General features: G+C 45.1%; 1 protein-coding gene across 2 annotated transcripts in view; it reads right to left on the reverse strand.

The window, feature by feature from the left end:
- The window catches only part of reln (reelin), a 158,685-nt gene that overhangs the window by 53,098 nt on the left and 82,482 nt on the right, over positions 1-23,105 (reverse strand). For both annotated transcript variants that reach the window (XM_079873327.1, XM_079873328.1), the window contains exons 9-24: positions 20,988-21,084; positions 19,785-20,025; positions 18,827-18,972; positions 16,705-16,856; positions 15,051-15,166; positions 14,203-14,411; positions 11,828-11,956; positions 11,626-11,735; positions 11,475-11,541; positions 11,152-11,385; positions 10,901-11,062; positions 10,134-10,370; positions 5,658-5,850; positions 5,279-5,391; positions 4,156-4,293; positions 534-720 (exon numbers count right to left, since the gene is read on the reverse strand). In XM_079873327.1, coding sequence (XP_079729453.1) covers positions 534-720; positions 4,156-4,293; positions 5,279-5,391; positions 5,658-5,850; positions 10,134-10,370; positions 10,901-11,062; positions 11,152-11,385; positions 11,475-11,541; positions 11,626-11,735; positions 11,828-11,956; positions 14,203-14,411; positions 15,051-15,166; positions 16,705-16,856; positions 18,827-18,972; positions 19,785-20,025; positions 20,988-21,084 — 2,531 coding nt within the window. The remainder of the gene's footprint in view (positions 1-533; positions 721-4,155; positions 4,294-5,278; positions 5,392-5,657; positions 5,851-10,133; positions 10,371-10,900; positions 11,063-11,151; positions 11,386-11,474; positions 11,542-11,625; positions 11,736-11,827; positions 11,957-14,202; positions 14,412-15,050; positions 15,167-16,704; positions 16,857-18,826; positions 18,973-19,784; positions 20,026-20,987; positions 21,085-23,105) is intronic.

Below are 23,105 nucleotides of genomic sequence, written 5' to 3' on the forward strand. Positions count from 1 at the left end.
TCACCTCGCTCTAGCATCAGCTGTGGCGTCCTTCCACCTCCCCAGCTCCACCAATATCATCTCGCTACTATACTCATCATCTAAGCATTAGTAGTCCCACTGGGGGTTTATCTAAGCTCGAGTTGAAGCTGCTTCCTCGAGCCCCTCCACTGCGGACAGCAAGCCAAATATGCTTAACCTTATTAGCTTAAAGATTATATTGGCAAAGGAACTCGTGAAGGGTACATAAATAATCTTGTACTAATACCTGAGTTAATAGTTACTTCAACATGAACTCATGATTAGTGAAGCTATGAACTAATCATGAACAAATGTAGAGCTATCCTTAACATCCTTAATCCTTAAGGATTCATGCATGAATAACAGCAGCCACTGATTATTCATGTACCCTTATTGTCAAGTGTTACCGCTTATTGTATTCTTTGTTCTTTTAACTGATTTTAAAATGATGGTATGATGAGAACTGCATCACCAATCTGTAACCCTGACTCAGTGCTGTAAAACAGTAGACTGTGTAACGGCTGTAATCACACCTGACTGAAGTACAGAGAGGATCCTGAGGAAACGACACCACAGCCCTGGTCAGGCGGCACGACCTCTCCTCCAGTCACCTCACGCCAGGATGATATCAGGGATTCCTGCGACTCGAAGTCTGAGAGCACACTGGAGGCCAGAGTGTTGAAGGGCTGGCAGTCTGAGCCGGTGAAGCCTTCATCACACCTGAGAACAGAGCAGAGCCATGAGCTTCAGTCTGATTCACACACACACAACCACAGCTGTTACACACAATCACACCGTCAAACAGGTCACACCGCACACACTCAACCACACCGTCACACAGGTCACACAGCACACACTCAACCACACCGTCACACAGGTCACACCACACACACTCAACCACACCGTCACACAGGTCACACCACACACATTCAACCACAGCTGTCACACTCAATCACACCGTCAAACAGGTCACACCGCACACACTCAACCACACCGTCAAACAGGTCACACCGCACACACTCAATCACACCGTCAAACAGGTCACACCACACACACTCAATCACACCGTCAAACAGGTCACACCGCACACACTCAACCACACCGTCACACAGGTCACACAGCACACACTCAACCACACCGTCACACAGGTCACACCACACACATTCAACCACAGCTGTCACACTCAATCACACCGTCAAACCGGTCACACCGCACACACTCAATTACACCGTCAAACAGGTCACACCGCACACACTCAATCACACCGTCAAACAGGTCACACCACACACACTCAACCACACCGTCACACAGGTCACACAGCACACACTCAACCACAACATCACACAGGTCACACAGCACACACTCAACCACACCGTCACACAGGTCACACCGCATACACTCAACCACACCGTCACACAGGTCACACCACACACATTCAACCACAGCTGTCACACTCAATCACACCGTCAAACAGGTCACACCGCACACACTCAATCACACCGTCAAACAGGTCACACCACACACACTCAACCACACCGTCACACAGGTCACACAGCACACACTCAACCACACCGTCACACAGGTCACACCACACACATTCAACCACAGCTGTCACACTCAATCACACCATCAAACAGGTCACACCGCACACACTCAATCACACCGTCAAACAGGTCACACCACACACACTCAACCACACCGTCACACAGGTCACACAGCACACACTCAACCACACCGTCACACAGGTCACACCACACACTCAACCACACCGTCACGCAGGTCACACCACACACACTCAACCACACCGTCACACAGGTCACACCACACACACTCAACCACATTGTCACACAGGTCACACCACACACTCAACCACACCGTCACACAGGTCACACAGCACACACTCAACCACACCGTCACACAGGTCACACCACACACACTCAACCACAGCTGTCACACTCAACCACACCGTCACACAGGTCACACAGCACACACTCAACCACACCGTCACACAGGTCACACCACACACACTCAACCACAGCTGTCACACTCAACCACACCGTCACACAGGTCACACCACACACTCAACCACACCGTCACACACAACCACACCGTCACACAGGTCACACCACACACACTCAACCACAGCTGTCACACACAACCACACCGTCACACAGGTCACACCACACACTCAACCACACCGTCACACACAACCACACCGTCACAAAGGTCACACTGCACACACTCAACCACAGCTGTCACACTCAACCACACCGTCACACAGGTCACACCACACACACTCAACCACAGCTGTCACACACAACCACACTGTCACACAGGTTACACTGCACACACTCAACCACACAGCTGTCACACTCAACCACACCGTCACACAGGTCACACCGCACACACTCAACCACACCGTCACACAGGTCACACCGCACACACTCAACCACACCGTCACACAGGTCACACCGCACACACTCAACCACACTGACACACAGGTCACACCACACACACTCAACCACACAGGTCACACCGCACACACTCAACCACACCGTCACACAGGTCACACCGCACACACTCAACCACACCGTCACACAGGTCACACCGCACACACTCAACCACAGCTGTCACACACAACCACACCGTCACACAGGTCACACCGCACACACTCAACCACACCGTCACACAGGTCACACCGCACACACTCAACCACACCGTCAAACAGGTCACACCGCACACACTCAACCACAGCTGTCACACACAACCACACCGTCACACAGGTCACACCGCACACACTCAACCACACCGTCACACAGGTCACACCGCACACACTCAACCACACCGTCACACAGGTCACACAGCACACACTCAACCACACTGACACACAGGTCACAACGTCCCACACTCAACCACACCGTCACACAGGTCACACCGCACACACTCAACCACACTGACACACAGGTCACACAGCACACACTCAACCACACCGTCAAACAGGTCACACCGCACACACTCAACCACAGCTGTCACACACAACCACACCGTCACACAGGTCACACCGCACACACTCAACCACACCGTCACACTGGTCACACCACACACACTCAACCACACTGACACACAGGTCACAACGTCCCACACTCAACCACACCGTCACACAGGTCACACCGCACACACTCAACCACACTGACACACAGGTCACACCACACACACTCAACCACACAGGTCACACCGCACACACTCAACCACACCGTCAAACAGGTCACACCGCACACACTCAACCACAGCTGTCACACACAACCACACCGTCACACAGGTCACACCGCACACACTCAACCACACCGACACACAGGTCACACCGACACACAGGTCACACCGTCACACAGGTCACACCGCACACACTCAACCACACCGTCACACAGGTCACACCGCACACACTCAACCACAGCTGTCACACTCAACCACACCGTCACACAGGTCACACCGCACACACTCAACCACACCGACACACAGGTCACACCGCACACACTCAACCACACCGACACACAGGTCACACCACACACACTCAACCACACCGTCACACACAACCACACCGTCACACAGGTCACACCGTCCCACACTCAACCACACCGTCACACAGGTCACACCGTCCCACACTCAACCACACCGACACACAGGTCACACCGTCCCACACTCAACCACACCGTCACACACAACCACACCGTCACACAGGTCACACCGTCCCACACTCAACCACACCGTCACACAGGTCACACCGCACACACTCAACCACACAGCTGTCACACACAACCACACCGTCACACAGGTCACACCACACACATTCAACCACACCGACACACAGGTCACACCGACACACAGGTCACACCGTCCCACACTCAAACACACCGTCACACAGGTCACACCGCACACACTCAGTAGTGTATCATATAAACAGAACTCAAAAGAAATGAAATGCTATTTATAGAGCAAGGCTTAGATAAAAGCAAAACACAATCAGGAAACTCAAGACGCGGTCAGGCCCATGTATCTGGTGCGACCAAAACTAAGTTTTTTATTTGAGTAAATAAGTGTTTCATGTGTGTAAATGCAGTTGATTGTTCTCTCCAAGCTGCTGTAGTGTCTGTCTCTGACCTGCAGTGTCCATGGTCGCACCAGCCGTGTCCTCGGCACATCTGTGGACACTGCTGCCCAATGTAAATATCATCTAGCGCCCACTCGTCCTGCTCCTGGTAGTAATTCTGGATCCATCGGAAGCGTGTCGCACTCGACCTGAAGCCGCAAAACAGCATTAAACCAGAGTGAGACATGACACGGAAACACTGGAAATGCATATGGGCCTATGAAGAGACACAAACACTGGAAAAATACCACCATCTGAAACTGAAATACCACAGCTGAAACTAAGAGGTTCAAAAATTCATTTATACCAACTGCTATTTTAATGTTGAATAGTCTGTAACTATTTGCCTTTTTTAACTTGTCTACTTGTGTGCTGTGTGTTGCTTGTGTTTATGTGATGTGTGGCACCTGTGCAAAAACTAATTTCCTAAGGGACAAATAAACTAAAACTGAACTGAACCATCTCTTCTCTGTAATGTACAGTGCTCAATATGAGCAAAACTGGCCATGGGATTACGTCTATGGTGTTTATCATCTATAAATATTCACCAAAACCTAACCTAAATAAAAAAGTTTACACTTTATTTTTGATGGTCCACTTTAGACATTCTACTAACTATAAGTAACTTTGCAACTATATGTCAACTAACTCTCAGATTATTAGCACACTGTTAGTTTGGGTTAGTAGAATAAATTGACCTGTACTTGCTCAGTTACTTAAAATTAGTAGAATGTCTAAAGTGGACTATTAAAATGAAGTGAAACTGAAAAAAAAACATAAAATAAATATTCTTCTGAAATATAGCCACAAACAATGATTACCGGGATTCATTGCGGCTCATGCAGATGATACAGAGAAACAACTGTTATTTATATTTTCTAATGTAATATTAGATTTATTTAAATGAGGAATATCTTGACGTGTTTGTTCCCAGAAGAAAACTCAAGACTACAATGGAGGCGTTTCAGGGAGTTCAGAAACACTGACACTGATATAGAGAAGAACTCCCGCTAGAGGGACTTTGGAACTTTGCTCATCCTTTTAATAATCTAATAGTCAAATCATCTTCACAGGAGTCAATGAATCAAAGCACGGGTAGTAAAGTCCAAGTTCAGTGTGTGGTTTGTGTCTCACCAGGTTTTGTAAGGCAGAGGAAGCGTGATCCGTCTCCAGTCAGTGAACTCAGACGGATGGTAGACGCTGGAGGCAGTGAACTCAGAGCAGCTCGGCATGCCTGGCAGACAGGCCTACACCAACAAACCATGAGAAAACACACCTCACACACGGGCCAGACAGCACAAACAGTGTTTTCTCAAAGAATAATCTATAATCTGAGTTATAATTCTTCTCCAATCCTTATGAAAAGTGCCATGGAGGCACCAAGACTCAGTGAACTTCTGTTCTGTAACCAGTGATTATCATGGTTTTTACATCATACTCCAAATCACAAAAACATGGCAACACCATGGTGCCTTTAGGTCTGGTGCTTTAGAGGATATCTTGGTGTTCTCACCTCTTTGACAAGATGCCAAGTCAAGCCGTGATTGGTGGAAAACTCCAGGCGAACCTGCGTGTCGATGTGCGGTGAAGGCTCCCGTCCGCAGCCCATGACCAGCGAGAACTGGATCATGTAGGACGCGCCGATCTGCATGGACTGGGTTTCCACATAGCGAATGCTGGAGGCCGAGCCGTGATCTCCTGAAAAACTGAGCAAATATTTGCATCATTGTGGCTTACACTGTCATTCTGAACTGGCCGAAAGGAAGTGCTGGGACTGTTTGGATATCAATGCATTATTAACTGCAGAAATATTCTTTCTGTTTTTGCTCTGCATACAAAAGCAATTTTCCATCCCTTTGATTGGTGCTCTTCGCGTGATGGTCAAAAATGACAGATTTTTTTTATTAATTTTTTTTTATTAAAGGAATGTACTATATTTTAGTTTGATTATGTTTTTTATTTAATAGTTTGTATTTTTAGGGGATTTTATGGTACTACATTACTACATTTATATTTATATATAGTAGTCATAATCCATTTATTCACGTTTTGAGCATAGACCTGAAAATTAAATTTCCTTAAACTGTCGTAAATCTTGAATGCTTTAAAGCACAGACTTAAGTTTGATCTATTTTTTAAGACGACACGTGGCAAATTCTTGCTGAAGTGTAAAAAGTTGAAAAAAGTGAACTTTAAAAAAAGTTACAGAATTTTTACGTTTATTGTTATGAAAAATGAAAAAAAAAAACTTTTAAATTTTTATATGAAATCTATATTTTCAAAAACATGTTTTACTCTAAAACTGCAAGAAAAAAACTTGGAAAGTTGTGTTCCAAATTTGAGCCTGAAATCTCAGAAAATTAGCTTTCAGTGTGATGTTGTTTTGCTGCAGTACCAAAAGTTTCCACTAGATGAAATTGGTCTCCCATTTATTTCCAATACACTTATTTTTGACTGCGAGAAACACAAGTGTGACAATTTTTTTCAGGACCATTTAACCTTTTCGAATCATGTCCATGATTTTTTGTGTGTGTTCACATAGCAAGTGCCAAAACCTTTACCAAGTTTCGTACCATTTCAATGAAGTAAAAGAAAAAACAACGTAAAATGTTTTGCTCAAAAATGACCGTAGATCCCCAGAGGGCTTAAATGGAGTCAGGAGAGTTCCCCATCGAGGAACTCGCGATGCGTCGATGACGCTTTTGGGAATGCCTCCTGCGTGATTGCGACTGAAGCATCTACGTCAACTAGTCCAATGGCGGGAGTGAGCGTCACAGGCGGGTGATGTCATGACCAGGAAAGGATAAAAGCACACCCGGTGCAACCGGCACTAGCTTCTGTTGCCTCAGCAAGCGATCTGTGTCAAACCTGTCTGTCATATTTACTGTTGTCTGTCGTACAATGTTTATATTATGGCAAAACAAATCTACAAGCCCTGTGTTCCTCCCTGCCCGCGTTATTTAACGGGTGGGGATACACACGAGCTTTGTGTGATTTGTTTGGGAGTGGAGCATGCAGTATCAGCCTTTGAGGGGGCTGATTGCCAGCATTGCGAGAAGCTGCCACTTCTCACGCTCCGCTCCCGCCTGTCACTTTTTGACACTGAAAGTGGCGAGGCTCGCGATCCTCAGGGTGCAGGACCCGCTTCTGCTGAGGCAGAGCGGAGAAGCCATTCCTGGGGATCGCAAATGGATCTCTCAGCGTGGATGGAGACACGTCCGAGGACCCTTTCTCCTCCCTTACCTGGGAGATCCATGGCTCAATCCCCGGTGTCGGAAGCCCGCCCTGTGGCTTCTTCCGCCCGGGGAGAGAGCCCAATGCTGCAGTGCTCTTCCTCTGAGGAGGTAGATGTGCTCAGTATTGAAGGTGACACAATCAGGGGGGAAGAGGAATCGCCATCTCTTTCCCCAGCACATGAGGAGTTGGTGGATGTGATTTCTAGAGCTGTTGAAAAATTACACATATCATGGCCAGCAGAGAAACAGGGCGCTCGTCCCAGAAGTAAATTAGACGAGCCTTTCCTGCCATCTAATATTTCACCTCCATCACGGAGCCTGCCTTTCTTTCCCGATCTGCACAGTGAGCTGTCTAGATCGTGGAACAAGCCATACTCTTCACGTTTGTTCAGCCCTAAAGTTAATGTATATTCAAATATAAAGGGTATGAACGAGTTTGGTTATGGATCAATCCCCCGGGCAGAACAAACGCTCGCGAGCTATCTGTCTCCTGGTTCAGTATCGTCCATGAAGGCTCCAGTTTTGCCCACTAAACCATTAAAAACAACTTCCACGTTATAGGGTAAAGCTTATACGGCAGCAGGTCAGGCTGGAGCGTGCCTTCACACTATGGTGCTGCTTCAGGCATATCAGGCTGGCCTGCTGGGGGATATAGATAAGAGTGAGGGAGTTAATAGTGACGAAATTCGAGAACTTCGTCGCGCTACTGATTTGTCTCTTAGAGCTACCAAAGAGACCGCCAGAGCAATTGAAAGGCATCTTTGGTTGAATTTATCTGAGATCAAAGACAAAGATAGATCTTTTCTTCTGGATGCTCCGTTAACTCCCGATGGTCTGTTTGGTGAAGCAGTAAATGAAGTAGTCGAAAGATTTCAGGAGACTAAAAAGCATTCGGAGGCATTCAAAAAATGTCTCCCTTGCCGATCTAAACCCCCTGCTGGGCGTGAGCAGCCCCAGCCGGCATGCTCCTCATATCGTGCGCAACAAAAGGAGAGTGTCACGCCCCGCGCCCCCCCACAGAAATCATGGGGGCCGGGCCGAAATTATGCTCTCTGAGGGCAGTGTATATACCAGGTATTCAGAATATAGGAACAGACACCCTGTCGAGGCAGGGGCTGAGGCCAGGGGAATGGAGACTCCACCCCGAGGCGGTGGAGATCATTTGGGAATTTTACGGCCAGGCAGAGGTGGATCTGATTGCGTCTCAGCATATGACGCACTGTCCACTCAGGCCGGGGGCACTATATTTCACCCCCGGCCAGAGATTTGGAAGTTGTGGGTATGGCCCCTGAGGGGGCACAACTCATAGAGAGTGGTCTCTCAACCGAGGTTGTGGAGACCATTCTTAGCTCCAGAGCTCCAGCTACGAGGAAACTTTATTTACTCAAATGGAATGTCTTTTCTACTTGGTGTCACCAGCAGCAGTGCAACATTATCCACTGTTCTGTTGGGTCAGTACTTGAGTTTTTACAAGACCGTTTCTCATCAGGTCTATGCCCATCCACCTTAAAGGTTTATGTGGCGGCCATTGCGGCTTTCCACTCCCCGGTGGGGGGTACATCTCTGGGTCGAGACCCACTTATTACTCGTTTCCTTCGTGGCACGTTGAGGTTGAGACCTGCAACATGCACTAGGGTGCCGGCCTGGGACCTTGTAATAGTATTAGAAGGCCTTTCTAGGGCTCCATTTGAACCTCTAGAGTCAGTCTCAGAGAAGTTTCTCACATTTAAGACCATATTTCTTCTTGCTATTTCATCCCTTAAAAGAGTCGGAGACCTTCAGGCCCTCTCGGTTTCTCCCACCTGCCTTGAATTTGCACCTGGGATGGTCAAAGCTTTTCTTTTACCTAAGCAGGGATACGTTCCTAACGTACCGACCAATATTCCGAGGCCTATTGTGCTACAGGCTTTCTGTCCTCCTCCATTTACATCTTCGGACCAGGAAAAGTTGAACTTTTTGTGTCCAGTGCGAGCATTGGACACTTATGTTCATCGGACTTCTTCCTGGAGGAAGTCCGACCAATTATTTGTCTGTTTCGGATCACCTAAGCAAGGTCTTCCTGCTTCTAAGTAGACTATGAGCAAATGGATAGTCGAGGCTATCTCTCTTGCCTATGAGTCATCTGATCTTCCGTGTCCTCTGGAGGTTAGAGCTCACTCTACTAGGAGTATGGCGGCCTCTAAAGCCTTGTTATCTGGAACCTCTCTTCAAGACGTCGAGACGATGCGTCGCTCTGCCATACTTCCTTCATTCCTGTGATCGAATTGCTTCGGCATATTTCAAAGCTAGTGTCGGTTGCACCGGATGTGCTTTTATCCTTTCCTGGTCATGACGTCACCCGCCTGTGACGCTCACTCCCGCCATTGGACTAGTTGACATAGATGCTTCAGACGCAATCACACAGGAGGCGTTCCCAAAAGCGTCATCGACGCATCGTCTCGTTCCCTTCTCGGGGAACTAAGGTAACAGTCGTAACCGAGACGTTTTATATAGAACCCCATTGAACCTACATGAAAATATATACTAGTTGCCTTTTAAATTTTAGGATGGGGTCCCTGGCATGATGATGATGATGATGATGATGATGATGAAGATTATATCTCTGGCCCGTGGCCTCTGAGAGACTGAAAACCCCTGGCTTAAACGACTTTAAAAGCCAGAATCCTGTGAATGCAGATGAGTGAGTGAGTAAGTGTGTGTGTGTGTGTGTGTGTGTGTGTGTGTGTGTGTGTGTGGTGCACATGTAGCAGTACCTGAGAGTCCAGTCGTGCTGACAGTACGGCTGCACGTTCCCCAGGTAGAAGCCCAGGCTCTGAGTCACGTCCAACACATTACTGAAGTCCAGGCTGATGATGTTGAAGAGGACCGAGGTCATGCTGATCTCATCCACAGCCCAGACGTCCTGCCCGCGGCCCGAGTGGTACGGCTGCCACCAACGAAACTGGACCCCGAACTTACGGGCCCCGGGAGGAAGTTCCACCGAGACAATCCTGAGAGAAGAGAGTCCAATTCAATCGAACCATCAACAAACAAAACCAGTCGATGAGCCGATCACACAAATCTCTATCTCTGTGATTTAGGCTGCTTTTCAGGGAACACTTTATTTCAATAATCCACTTTAGATATTCTACTGACTATAAGTAACTTTGCAACTACATGTCGACTAGCTCGCATTAGAGTATTAGTAGACTGTTAGGTTCAGGGTAGGAGAATAAGTTGACCTGTAGTTGTAAAGTTACTTCTAGTCAGTAGAATATCTGTAGAGGAGCATCAGAATAAAGAGTTATCAGATATTAACATCAGTCTACTAATACTCTAATGACTGATAGTTGACATGGAGTTGCACAGTTACTCAGAGTTAGAAAATCTGAACTGAACTGTTGAAATAAAGTGATAATATTGCTGATCTGACTGCACTGTGAGTTTGTCTCATATTTGATGAAGTTTGATCAGTGATTCTGCTATTTTCCTGTCTGGTTCTGTGAAGCTGCTTTGAGTCGGTGTGTTCAGTGTGCCGCACCTGGGCTCGTGGAAGCCCTGATAAGAGTAATGCTGCAGGAGTGTCCAGGTGATGGCATTATCTGAGGAGTAATGCAGCAGAACTCCTTCTCCCGGCTGATCCGGAGCGGGACACGAGCTGGAGGTGCTGCGGCTGCCCAGCCTGAGGGTGAACTGAAGATACCTGGAGAGAGAGAGGACAGGTGTGTGTGTGTGTGTGTGTGTGTGTGTGTGTGTGTGTGTGTGTGTGTGTGTGTGTGTGTGTGTGTGTACCTGGCCTGTGAGCTGTCCAGTGGGGTTGTAATAATGTGTCTTCTACTGTCTCTGTTGAACACCAGCGCTTTCCCACTGGCCAACACCCCGCAGGCGAAGCTGACCTCTGACCCCCGCAGCGAGGAGAAGCTGTGATAGGACGACAGCCTCACACTCGAGAAACTCTCCGACAGGAACGCAGGGAAGGTCTGAGATGCCAACTCACACGCAGGACCGCTGAAACCAGGGTCACACCTGAGGAAATGTGGAAAACACACACTTCCCGGTGAGGTGTTGCTGTTTTTCACAGTGAAAAGAGTGTCTGGACGGAAGAGAATTCGTACTTGCAGCCGGTGCGTGAACAGTGTCCTCTACCGGAGCAGAAGCGCAAACAGGACGGCCCGATATAGACTGGAAAACACACACACAACAGGCGTGAACAATGTCTCCATCAGTTAAGCTGAAGCTGTGTTCACTGAATGTTCTGGCTCTTACTGTTGTCGATGGCCCACATGTTGCTGGTTCCCACAGCGGTCTGTCTCCAGCGGAAGCGAGTGCTCTCGGTGAGCGCGGCGTTGGGCAGAGGAATGCTGATCCTCGTCCAGCTACACACACACACACACACACACACACAGATTAAACACATGATAAGAGACAGACAGACGTGAGAGGTGTGTGAGCAGACGCAGTGACGGACCCGCTGTAGTTCTCTGAGGAGTAGATGCTGCTGTGCGGCTGGTGTGATCCCACACACAGATCCGGGAGACACTCGGTGTGCAGGAGGGACCAGGAGCGGCCCTGATTCGTGGAGAACTCCAGATTAATGCTGTGATGAAGAACGGGAAACAAACATCTTTAATGCTATCGTTGCTGTTCATTTTCTGTTTTGTTTTGTTTTGTTCTAATCTGTTCTATTGAGTTCTTTTGTTCTGTTATTTTTTATTCTGTTATTTTCTATTCTATTCTATTCTATTATGTGCTGTTCTGCTCTATTTGTATTGTATTCTGTCCTCTTTTCTATTCTATTATATTCTGTTATTTTTTATTATTTTCTATTGTGTTATTTTCTGTTTTTCTGTGCTGTTTTTTCTATTCTATTATTTTTTCTTCTGCTCTGTTATTTAATATTCTATTCTGTGATATTCTGTTCTATTTTATATTCTATTCTATTGAATTCTGTTCTCTTTTCCGTTATGGGTTAGGGTTAGTTCTGTTCTGTTCTGTTCTGTTCTATTTTTCAACTAATCAACAAGAAAAACTACAAAGGACTACAAAACATGGCACAGAACAGGAAATAACGTAAGTCCACACAAGACAAGGGTGTGGATATTTTATTCTATTCCATTCTGATATGTTTATATTCTGTTCTGTTCTGTTCTATCCTATTCTATTCTTTTCTGATGTTTATATTCTGTTCTGTTCTATTCTATTCCATTCTGTACTTTTCTATTCTATTCTATTCAGTTATTTTCTATTCTGTTCTTTTTTGTTCTGTCCTTTTCTATTCTACTCTATTTTAGTCTGTTATGTTTTATGCCACTCTCCTTGTTCTCTTCCATTCTATTCTACTCTATTCTATTCTATACTATTCTATTCTGTGATATTCTGTTTTATTCCATTGTATTCTGTTCTCTTCTTTTCTGTTCTAATATATTCAATTCTATTCTGTGCTGTTCTATTTTTTGTATTCTGTTCTCTTTTCTATTCTATTCCGTTATGGGTTAGGGCTAGGGTTAGGGTTAGTTCTGTTCCTTTCTGTTCTATTCTGTTCTATTCTATTCTATTCCATTCTATTCTGTGCTGTTCTATTTTTTGTATTCTGTCCTCTTTTCTATTATATTCCGTTATGGGTTAGGGTTCTGTTCTGTTGTTTTCTATTCTATTTTATTCTATTCTATTCTATTTTGTTCTTTTTTGTTCTGTTCTTTTTTGTTCTGTCCTTTTTTATTCAATATATTTTAGTCTGTTCTGTTTTATTCTGCTCTTTCGTATTCTTGCATTCTATTCAATTCTATTCTATTCTATTCTGATATGTTTATATTCTGTTCTGTTCTATTCTATTCTATTCTTTTCTGATGTGTATATTCTGTTCTGTTCTATTCTGTTCCATTCTGTACCTTTCTATTCTATTCTATTTTGTTATTTTCTATTCTGTTCTTTTTTGTTCTGTCCTTTTCTATTCTACTCTATTTTAGTCTGTTCTGATTTATTCTGCTGTTTTCGTTCTCTTACATTCTATTCTACTCTACTCTATAATATTCTGTTCTGTTCTCTTCTTTTCTGTTCCAATCTAATCTATTCTGTTCTGTTTTGTTCTTTTTTCTTTTGTTCTGTTCTGTTCTTTTCAATTATATTCTGTTATTTTCTATTCTAATGTCTTCTATTCTACTCTATTCTATTCTGTTATATTATTCCTATTCTATTCTGTGGTGTTCTGTTATGTTCTATGAGTATTATATTCTGTTCTCTTTTCGATTCTATTCTATTCTATTATTTTTTATTCAATTTTATTCTATTGTTATTTTCTTTTCTGTTCTGAATTTTATTCTCTACTGTTACAGAAGAGATTGTGACAGAATGCTGGTGTGTGTGTGTGTGTGTGTGTGTGTGTGTGTGCACGCTTGCACCTGTTGGCCGGCTGATACGCGCCACAGCCAAGGTTGATGAAGAACTGCACCAGGTGTGTGTGTGTGTGTGTGTGTGTGTGTGTGTGTGTGTGTGTGTGTGTGTGTGTGTGTGTGTGCACCGCACCTGTTGGCCGGCTGATACGCACCGCAGCCGAGCTGGATGGAGAACTGCACCAGGTGTGTGTGTGTGTGTGTGTGTGTGTGTGTGTGTGTGTGTGTGTGTGTGTGTGTGTGTGTGCACCGCACCTGTTGGCCGGCTGATACGCGCTGCAGCCGAGGTTGATGGAGAACTGCACCAGGTGTGTGTGTGTGTGTGTGTGTGTTGTGTGTGTGTGTGTGTGTGTGTGTGTGTGTGTGTGTGTGTGTGTGTGTGTGTTTGTGTGTGTGTGTGTGTGTGTGTGTGTGTGTGTGTGTGTGTGTGTGTGTGTGTGTGTGTGCACCGCACCTGTTGGCCGGCTGATACGCGCCGCAGCCGAGGTTGATGGAGAACTGCACCAGGTGTGTGTTTGCGCCGGGCAGCACCGGCAGCAGCTGAAGGAAGTCCAGTGCCCAAACATGACGCTTCGCCCCGCCGTGAGATTTCTGCTCCAGACAGAACTGAGTGGCTGCAGTCTGGAGCTCTGTGGGCAAACCAACGGACACAACTGTGGGAGTCTGGAAAGAGCAAAGACATGTCGAGGACGTCTGAATGAATGTGATATCAGAGGAAAGAGAAACACCATACATTCCAAACAGAACATGCAACTGTTGAAAATGGTTACTTTAAACAGGACCTGTTACGCCCTTTTACAGAGTCTTGATGTTGTTTCAGGCTCTACTAGAGCAGGTTTTCCTGCTTGAATGTTGATTATTTTCCTCATATTCTCCATTGTTGCAGCTCCTCTCTTCCCAGTCTGTCAGTAACGCTCTGTTTACTTCCTGTTTCTTCTGAAAAGCACACTGTGCTCTGATTGGTCGGCTGGAGCAGTGTGTTGTGATTAGTCGAGAGCTTTGAGTGTGTTTGGGAAATGTCCCGCCCCTTACCATAACCGCCAGTTTAACACACTACAAACTAACTCAACCAGGCCCCGCCCCTTTATTCTGCGCATTAATTATTTAAATGAGGAATATTGTGACGTGTTCATTCCCGGAAGAAACTCAAGACTACAATGGAGGCGTTTCAGGAGTTCAGAAACACTGACACTGATATAGAGGATACAGCAACATTACACACTAAAAACAGATGAATATGGGAAAAAGCAGAACAGGTCGTCTTTAACCTAAATCTGTACATACACTACATAAGATCTATACCCTGTAGGCGGAGTATGGCAGAATGTCCAGAAGCACATGATCTTTCCTGCCCTCTGAGCGGCCAAAGAGGACGACATTATTCTTGCTGGATTCTCCAGGGTCGCAGCCTCCAGCACCTGCAGTGAACACACAGATCCCAATACTGAACACACAGACAGACACTGAACACACAGACACTCTCAATGACAAATGCAGAACAGTTAGTTCATGACCTCAAGGCTAGATTATTGTAATGCTATTATGGGTGGTTGCCCTGCACGCTTAATAAACAAACTACAGCTGGTTCAAAACGCAGCAGCTCGAGTTCTTACCAGAACCAGGAAGTATGACCATATTAGCCCGGTTCTGTCAAAACTGCACTGGCTCCCTATTAAACATTGTATACATTTTTAAATATTGCTGATCACGTACAAAGCACTAAATGGTTTAGCACCGCAGTGCTTGAGCGAGCTCTTAACGCATTATAGTCCTTCACGTCTATTGCGATCTCAAAATTCCGGCCAGTTGATAATACCTAGAATATCTAAATCGACTGCTGGCGGTAGATCCTTCTCCTATTTAGCACCAAAACTCTGGAACAGTCTTCCTACCATTGTCCGGGAAGCAGACACTCTCTGTCAGTTCAAAGCTAGACTAAAGACACATCTCTTTGACATAGCATTCACATAACACATTATAGACTTCTATAATTCAGTGTTAGGCTGCATAGATTAGATCAGCTGGAACCGGGAACACTTCCCATAAATCCTGATGTACTCGTTACATCATGAGAAGAATGGCATCTACGCTAATATTAGTCTCTCTGTTTATACAAAGGTTTAACGCAGTCCGCCGGATCCAGATCTGATGAAGGACCTGCGCCTGGACACACCCACACACACACACACACACACACACACACACACACACACACACTCCAGATCTGATGAAGGACCTGCGCCTGGACACACCCACACACACACACACACACACACACACACACACACACACACACTCCAGATCTGATGAAGGATCTGCGCCTGGACGCGACGACAACGCAGTCCTGAAGTGTCCACTAGCCTCTGTACAGATAAAACCTAATCAAAATGATTCTAGTTCACATGGATACGACTAAACATTCTCTATTATGCATGCCAGACAAGTAATTTGGCGATGTCAGTTTGTAAAGAAAGATGTATATATTCAAATGCGCATACTATAGACTAAACGCGTAATATGCACGTCCACACTGTCACGTTTTTGAAGTTTACACGGAGATGATAACGTTTTCCAAATTTGGAACCTGTTTCAAGGTTTGCGTTCTCGAGCCACCAAACACTGTTGTTGTGCAAATGAACGGCCAGAACACGTTAAAAGTTTTCTGTTTTCAGTTGAAATGGTGTCGTGTTAGCGGCCCCTAAGTTAATAACTAATGATCTTTGCAACAGAAGTGAATCGATCAAAACTTTAGCTGGACAATAACTTTATTCTAGAGCTGCTGTAAAGCCTAAACAATCTGTTACTGTAATCTCCTATTATCACTGTAAAGCTGCTTCGAAACAATCTATGTTGTTAAAGCGCTGTATAAATGAAGGAGACTTGACTTGACTTGACACTGAACACACACGGCAGCAGGAAGATAATGTGCATGAACAAGTGCCAGAGCAAGACGTACCCATGGTGAAGTGGAATCGCAGGTTTCCGTAGGCGCTGGTGTTCAGGAATGGAGTGCAAACCTTCCTCTGTCCATCTCCGAGAAAGACGAGCGCTAATCCGGACTCCACCTCTCCACACTGAGCTCCGTACTCCGCTCCGTACACCTCCCATCTGCAGATCAACAGCATACACACCTCATCAACACACTCCTCATCAACACACTCCTCATCAACACACACTTCATCAACACACACCTCATCAACACACTCTTCATCAACACACACCTCATCAACACACTCCTCATCAACACACACCTCATCAACACACTCCTCATCAACACACACCTCATCAACACACTCCTCATCAACACACTCCTCATCAACACACACCTCATCAACACACACCTCATCAACACACACCTCATCAACACACACCTCATCAACACACACTTCATCAACACACACTTCATCAACACACTCCTCATCTACACACTCCTCATCAACACACTCCTCATCAACACACACCTCATCAACACACTCCTCATCAACACACTCCTCATCAACACACTCTTCATCAACACACACCTCATCAACACACTCCTCATCAACACACTCCTCATCAACACACACCTCATCAACACACTCCTCATCAACACACACCTCATCAACACACTCCTCATCAACACACACCTCATCAACACACCTCATCAACACACACCTCATCAACACACACCTCATCAACACACACCTCATCAACACACCTCATCAACACACACCTCATCAACACACTCTTCATCAACACACACCTTATCAACACACTCTTCATCAACACACACCTCATCAACACACTCCTCATCAACACATGATGTCACAAAAAATGAGCAGCTAAAAGGATTTATTGAAGAGAGACTCCGCCCACACTCTCTTTCGATTGGCTGTGATTTGTGATTGATTTGGTTGCGAGTGCAGTGCGCTTGTGGAGAGACTCCGCCCACGTGCTCTTCTGATTGGCTGTGATTTGTGATTGATTTGGTTGCGAGTGCAGTGTGTTTGCAGAGAGACTCCGCCCACACGCTCTTCTGATTGGCTGTGATTTGTGATTGATTTGGTTGTGAGTGCAGTGTGTTTGCAGAGAGACTCCGCCCACACGCTCTTCTGATTGGCTGTGATTTGTGATTGATTTGGTTGTGAGTGCAGTGTGTTTGCAGAGAGACTCCGCCCACACGCTCTTCTGATTGGCTGTGATTTGTGATTGATTTGGTTGCGAGTGCAGTGCGTTTGCAGAGAGACTCCGCCCACACGCTCTTCTGATTGGCTGTGATTTGTGATTGATTTGGTTGCGAGTGCAGTGTGTTTGAAGAGAGACTCTGCCCACAGGCTCATCTGATTGGCTGTGATTTGTGATTGATTTGCTTGCGAGTGCAGTGCGTTTGCAGAGAGACTCCGCCCACAGGCTCATCTGATTGGCTGTGATTTGTGATTGATTTGGTTGCGAGTGCAGTCCGTTTGCAGAGAGACTCCGCCCACACGCTCTTCTGATTGGCTGTGATTTGTGATTGATTTGGTTGCGAGTGCAGTGTGTTTGAAGAGAGACTCTGCCCACAGGCTCATCTGATTGGCTGTGATTTGTGATTGATTTGCTTGCGAGTGCAGTGCGTTTGCAGAGAGACTCCGCCCACAGGCTCATCTGATTGGCTGTGATTTGTGATTGATTTGCTTGCGAGTGCAGTGCGTTTGCAGAGAGACTCCGCCCACACGCTCTTCTGATTGGCTGTGATTTGTGATTGATTTGATTGCGAGTGCAGTGCGTTTACAGAGAGACTCCGCCCACACGCTCTTCTGATTGGCTGTGATTTGTGATTGATTTGGTTGCGAGTGCATTGTGTTTGAAGAGAGACTCCGCCCACACTCTCTTCTGATTGGCTGTGATTTGTGATTGATTTGGTTGCGAGTGCAGTGCGCTCGCAGAGAGACTCCGCCCACACACTCTTCTGATTGGCTGTGATTTGTGATTGATTTGGTTGCGAGTGCAGTGTGTTTGCAGAGAGACTCCGCCCACGCGCTCTTCTGATAGGCTGTGATTTTGGAATGATCTGCCTCAAAGCAATGCCAGTGTTATTTGCGTTGGATCATAAGCTTTACCCAGTCAGAGGACTCTCGAAGTCTTCCTCCCAGTAACTGCGGCCCTCTTCCCGGTGCAGGTCCACGTCACGCGTGGAGGCGAAGCTGTGCTCCAGTCCTTCTCCACCATGGAAATACAGGGAGTTTCCCTCCGACTGACACGCATGCTGTTGAGTCAATCGAGAGGAAGAATTACAGAGGTTTCTGACAAAACTGCATAAATAAAGTGCCGACGGTGAAGAAATGAGCGTCTGCCTCGATTCAAAGCCATCCCTGGTGAAAAGAGGCGCACTGAATGTGCACTTGTAATGTACTTCAAATCTTAAAAAGTATATCTTTAAAAACTGCACTTGCAGATAATGCAATATTAATGAAATAAAAGGCCATTTAAAGAGCACACTTTCAGAACTGTCTCTTAACACACTTTAAAAAGTGCACTTTGTAATAACGTCAAATTAATTTGAACTTTAAATAACATTTTAAATTGTTATGTTGTTACGTAAAAAGACGTGCACTTATTTTGATGCGTTGACTAAAATACTGAAGGGCATGTAACGCACTTGATTATAATTTAAACTAGTGTCTTTTTCGATATTTACATTTCAAGTTAATATTTTAAATGTCTAAAATCACAACATCATCATTACAAATGTTTAATTATAAATATATTTACCAACATTCATTAACCCATTGGACTATTTTTTTAGACATGGTGTTATATTTTTGTAACTTATTCAGTTTTGCAAATAATTTTTTTTCTTATTAAATAATCTTGCAATGCAAACCATTCGTTTGTATGTGTAATCCTCTTTATGTTACGGTGGGGAACGAGCAGGCCGTGACAGTATGAATTCAGACGATAATACATTCTCATCTAATTGCAATTAACATGAGTGTCAATTAAGTGTCTGAAAACATTACATCTAGTTCACACTTAAATATAGTCTTTTATTATTGGCATAACAAGCTCTTTTGTGACCTTGACGGTGGCTCCTGGGAAGAAGAGCCAGTTGGCCGTGTCCAGCGGGTCCAGGTTGTCCTCCAGCAGCGGCGGCCGCTCAGCGCCGTTCAGAACCAGTATGTTGTCCAGACCCCAGCAGGACTCGTATCCGTCGGGCCCCGGGGCCGGCTCCTGGCTCCAGCGCAGATGCACAGACTCGCCTCGACAGCCGGCGACCAGCGGCACCAGATGAACCACAGTACTGGTGTTAGTGGGAGCCCTGCCAGACCAGAACAACAACACTGTCAGATCCACACACAAGAGCTTGTGTCTTTCACACACGCGTGAATCATTAGAGCTGTGAGTGTGTGGCAGTGGTGTAAAGTATTGGACTTACTGCTCTTAAGTATCTTTTTGGCTACTTTGTAGTTTTCCTCAGTATCAAATATATTAGCAACTTTTACTCTCTACTTGACTACATTTTTGAATAAGTAAATGTACTTTTTACTCCAATACATTTGTGATGAGTAATGCAATCACACATTACACTTAACTTTTTCTGCAGCAGTTTCTTTCTGCTATAAAGAAGCGATATCTAAGGGCATTGAAGTGTGTTTTGCCTTTACTCTCCCAAACAGGTCAACAAGGCTGCTTTACATGGATGCGAGTGCATTAGCAGGTAGTTGTGAATCACAGGTGCTTCATATATGAGATGAGGCCGAAACCAGCACATCAAGTGCAAGTAGACTTTGATTATTTAATTTTACTTAACATTATTTTATTTATCCACTGTATTTATGATACCTTTTTAAAGGATATGCTTCAAATACTTATGTCCTTTTTGTGCACTTGAGCTTGAGACTTGAGAGTTTGTAAACGTTTAAGAGGGTGTTGTGTCGACCTTTATTTATTGTAATATTTAGGCGTTCAGTTTTATTTTTATTTTAGAAAATAAACACGATTTCTCATCTTACAAATCAACTGTTTCTTATTTTCACTAACATGTCTCTTAGGTGTCAAGGTGCATATTTGAGCCTACATTCAGAATGAGTAAAATACTTAAGTACTGTTAAAATCAGATGCTTTAAGACTTTTACTCAAGTCGTATTGAAATCGGTGACTTATAACTTGTAATGGAGTCATTTTCGCTGTAAGGTATCTGTACTTTTACGCAAGTATGGTTTTCAGGTACTCTTTACACCTCTGGTGTGTGGGATCTGTGTCCTAAAATAAGATAAAAACCTGATCTTTTCCAAGGTTATCCAGTCATCAGAGGTGTTCAGACCGCAGGAGACGATGATACTGGGGTCTGAGTAACTGAACCGACATGAACCAGATCCTGAGGAACACAAACACAAACTCATGAACCATTGCTCCGCTCCATAACCACATACAGAAAACACTCAGCTGCATGAACAAACCCTGTTTTCCAGCACAAACATCTAAACACACTTAAATCAAGATACATTTACTGGAGAAGCAACATGACTGAAGATATTAAGACTTCTTTTCTAGAAAAATGCATCAAATTGAAGTGAGTTTGTGCTTAAAACAAGACAAATGTTGAGAATATTTGGAAACCTTTATCTTCAAACTCTGATTTTAGTAATATAATGAATAAGGTAGAAGGACATGAAATAGTTTGATTCCCAACTTATTTTCACATTTTCTTGCTACCAAACCATTAATCATTTAATCATTTACATTTTTTAACTAAATTACCCCTTTTTATATCATGATTTGCTTCTCTTGTATGTATGAGTATTTCCAACTCTTCTTAATGTATAGCTAACTGAATTTAATTGATCTTTGCCTTTTTTCTTATTCTTTTTTTTTTCTTTTGGGTGTGTTTGATCTTTTTTTTTTATTTCTGTCAGGACCACTATCGTCAAATTCGACTGACAATTAGCATACAGTTTGGATTGGCGGTATGGTTCTGTTCTGGGCAAGAACTCCCGTCAGTAATAACCCCCCTAAGGGTAAACAGAACAGAACCAACATGAATGTATTGCAGATATCATTAATTCAAGATTTTAAAGTACAACATAATTCGAGAATTTATTCTGATTCAAGGGGAATAAGAGAGCTGGGGAGGGAGGAGGGTAATCAGCTCCTGAGAACGCGAATACTGCTGATAATACTGAAGGAGCTTATATATGTATGCTTATATTATATATATGTATAACTTCCTTGTGGACGGAGCTCTGGAGTGCAAAATGGTCTCATCAACCTCGGCTGAGAGACCAGAGTCTATCACAGGTTGAATGTTTCTGGACCGGGATGGAGGATTGCTCCCCCCGCCTGAGATAGAAGGTCCCTCCTGACCGGCAGTTCCAGGGGAGAGCCGTTGAGAAGGGAAATTAGGTTCGAAAACCACCCTCAGCTTGGCCAGTACAGAGCTACCAACAGAACACTAACTCCATCCTGGCAGACCTTCTCCAGAACTCCTGGAAGCAGAGCAATTGGGGGAAATGTGAACAGCCTCGGCCATGTCTGCACCATTGCGTCCACTCCCAATGGGCCTGAATGTATGAGGGAGAACCATAGAGGACAGTGAGTCGTATCCTGAGACGCGAACAGATCCACCTGTGCCTGGCCATAAACTCCCCAAATGTGCTCCACCACCTCAGTGTGGGGCCTCCATTCCTCAGGCCTCAGCCCCTGTTTGACAGGATATCTGCTCCTACATTCTGATGTCCGGGAATATAGACTGCTCTCAGGGAGAGCAATTTCCCTAGGGACCACTAGAGAATCTGATGCACCAGTCTGCATAGTGGATGTGAACGCAGACCCCCTTGATGATTTACAGGAGAACACTGACGTGTTGTATGTGCAAACAAGCACGTGATGGCCCCTCAGGTCTGGAAGGAAGTGTCTCAATGTATTGAAGACTGCTTCATCATGCGATCATCTCCAGGCAGTTTATGTGCCATGAAAGACCTCCACAGACCCTGAGCTGAGCGGCCTTCCATTACCGCTCCTCAGCCAGTGAGGGAAGCATCTGTCGAGAGCGAAACTCGATGGCAAAGAGCACCTAACACTGGACCCTGGGATAGAAACTTAAGTCTCCTCCATATAACCAAGGCACGGAGACACCATTGTGTTATCCTGAACGTACGAAGTGGGTTTTCCCTCGGGAAAAACCCATTGGTTTTGAGGCACCACTGTAGGGGCCTCATGTACAGCAGGCCGAACGGTATAATGTTGTACGCGGCTGCCATCAGGTCCAACAGCCTTTGAAACTGTTTTACAGTGAGTGACTGGCCTAGCTATATTTCTTTTACAACTCATTGTCACTGAATCCCACATGACACCAAGAAAGGTGGTTCTCTGTGCTGGAGAAAGCACACTTTTCTTGGC

The sequence above is a fragment of the Squalius cephalus genome, assembly GCF_949319135.1.
Source record: "Squalius cephalus genome assembly, chromosome: 6".
Taxonomy (NCBI): Eukaryota; Metazoa; Chordata; class Actinopteri; order Cypriniformes; family Leuciscidae; genus Squalius; species Squalius cephalus.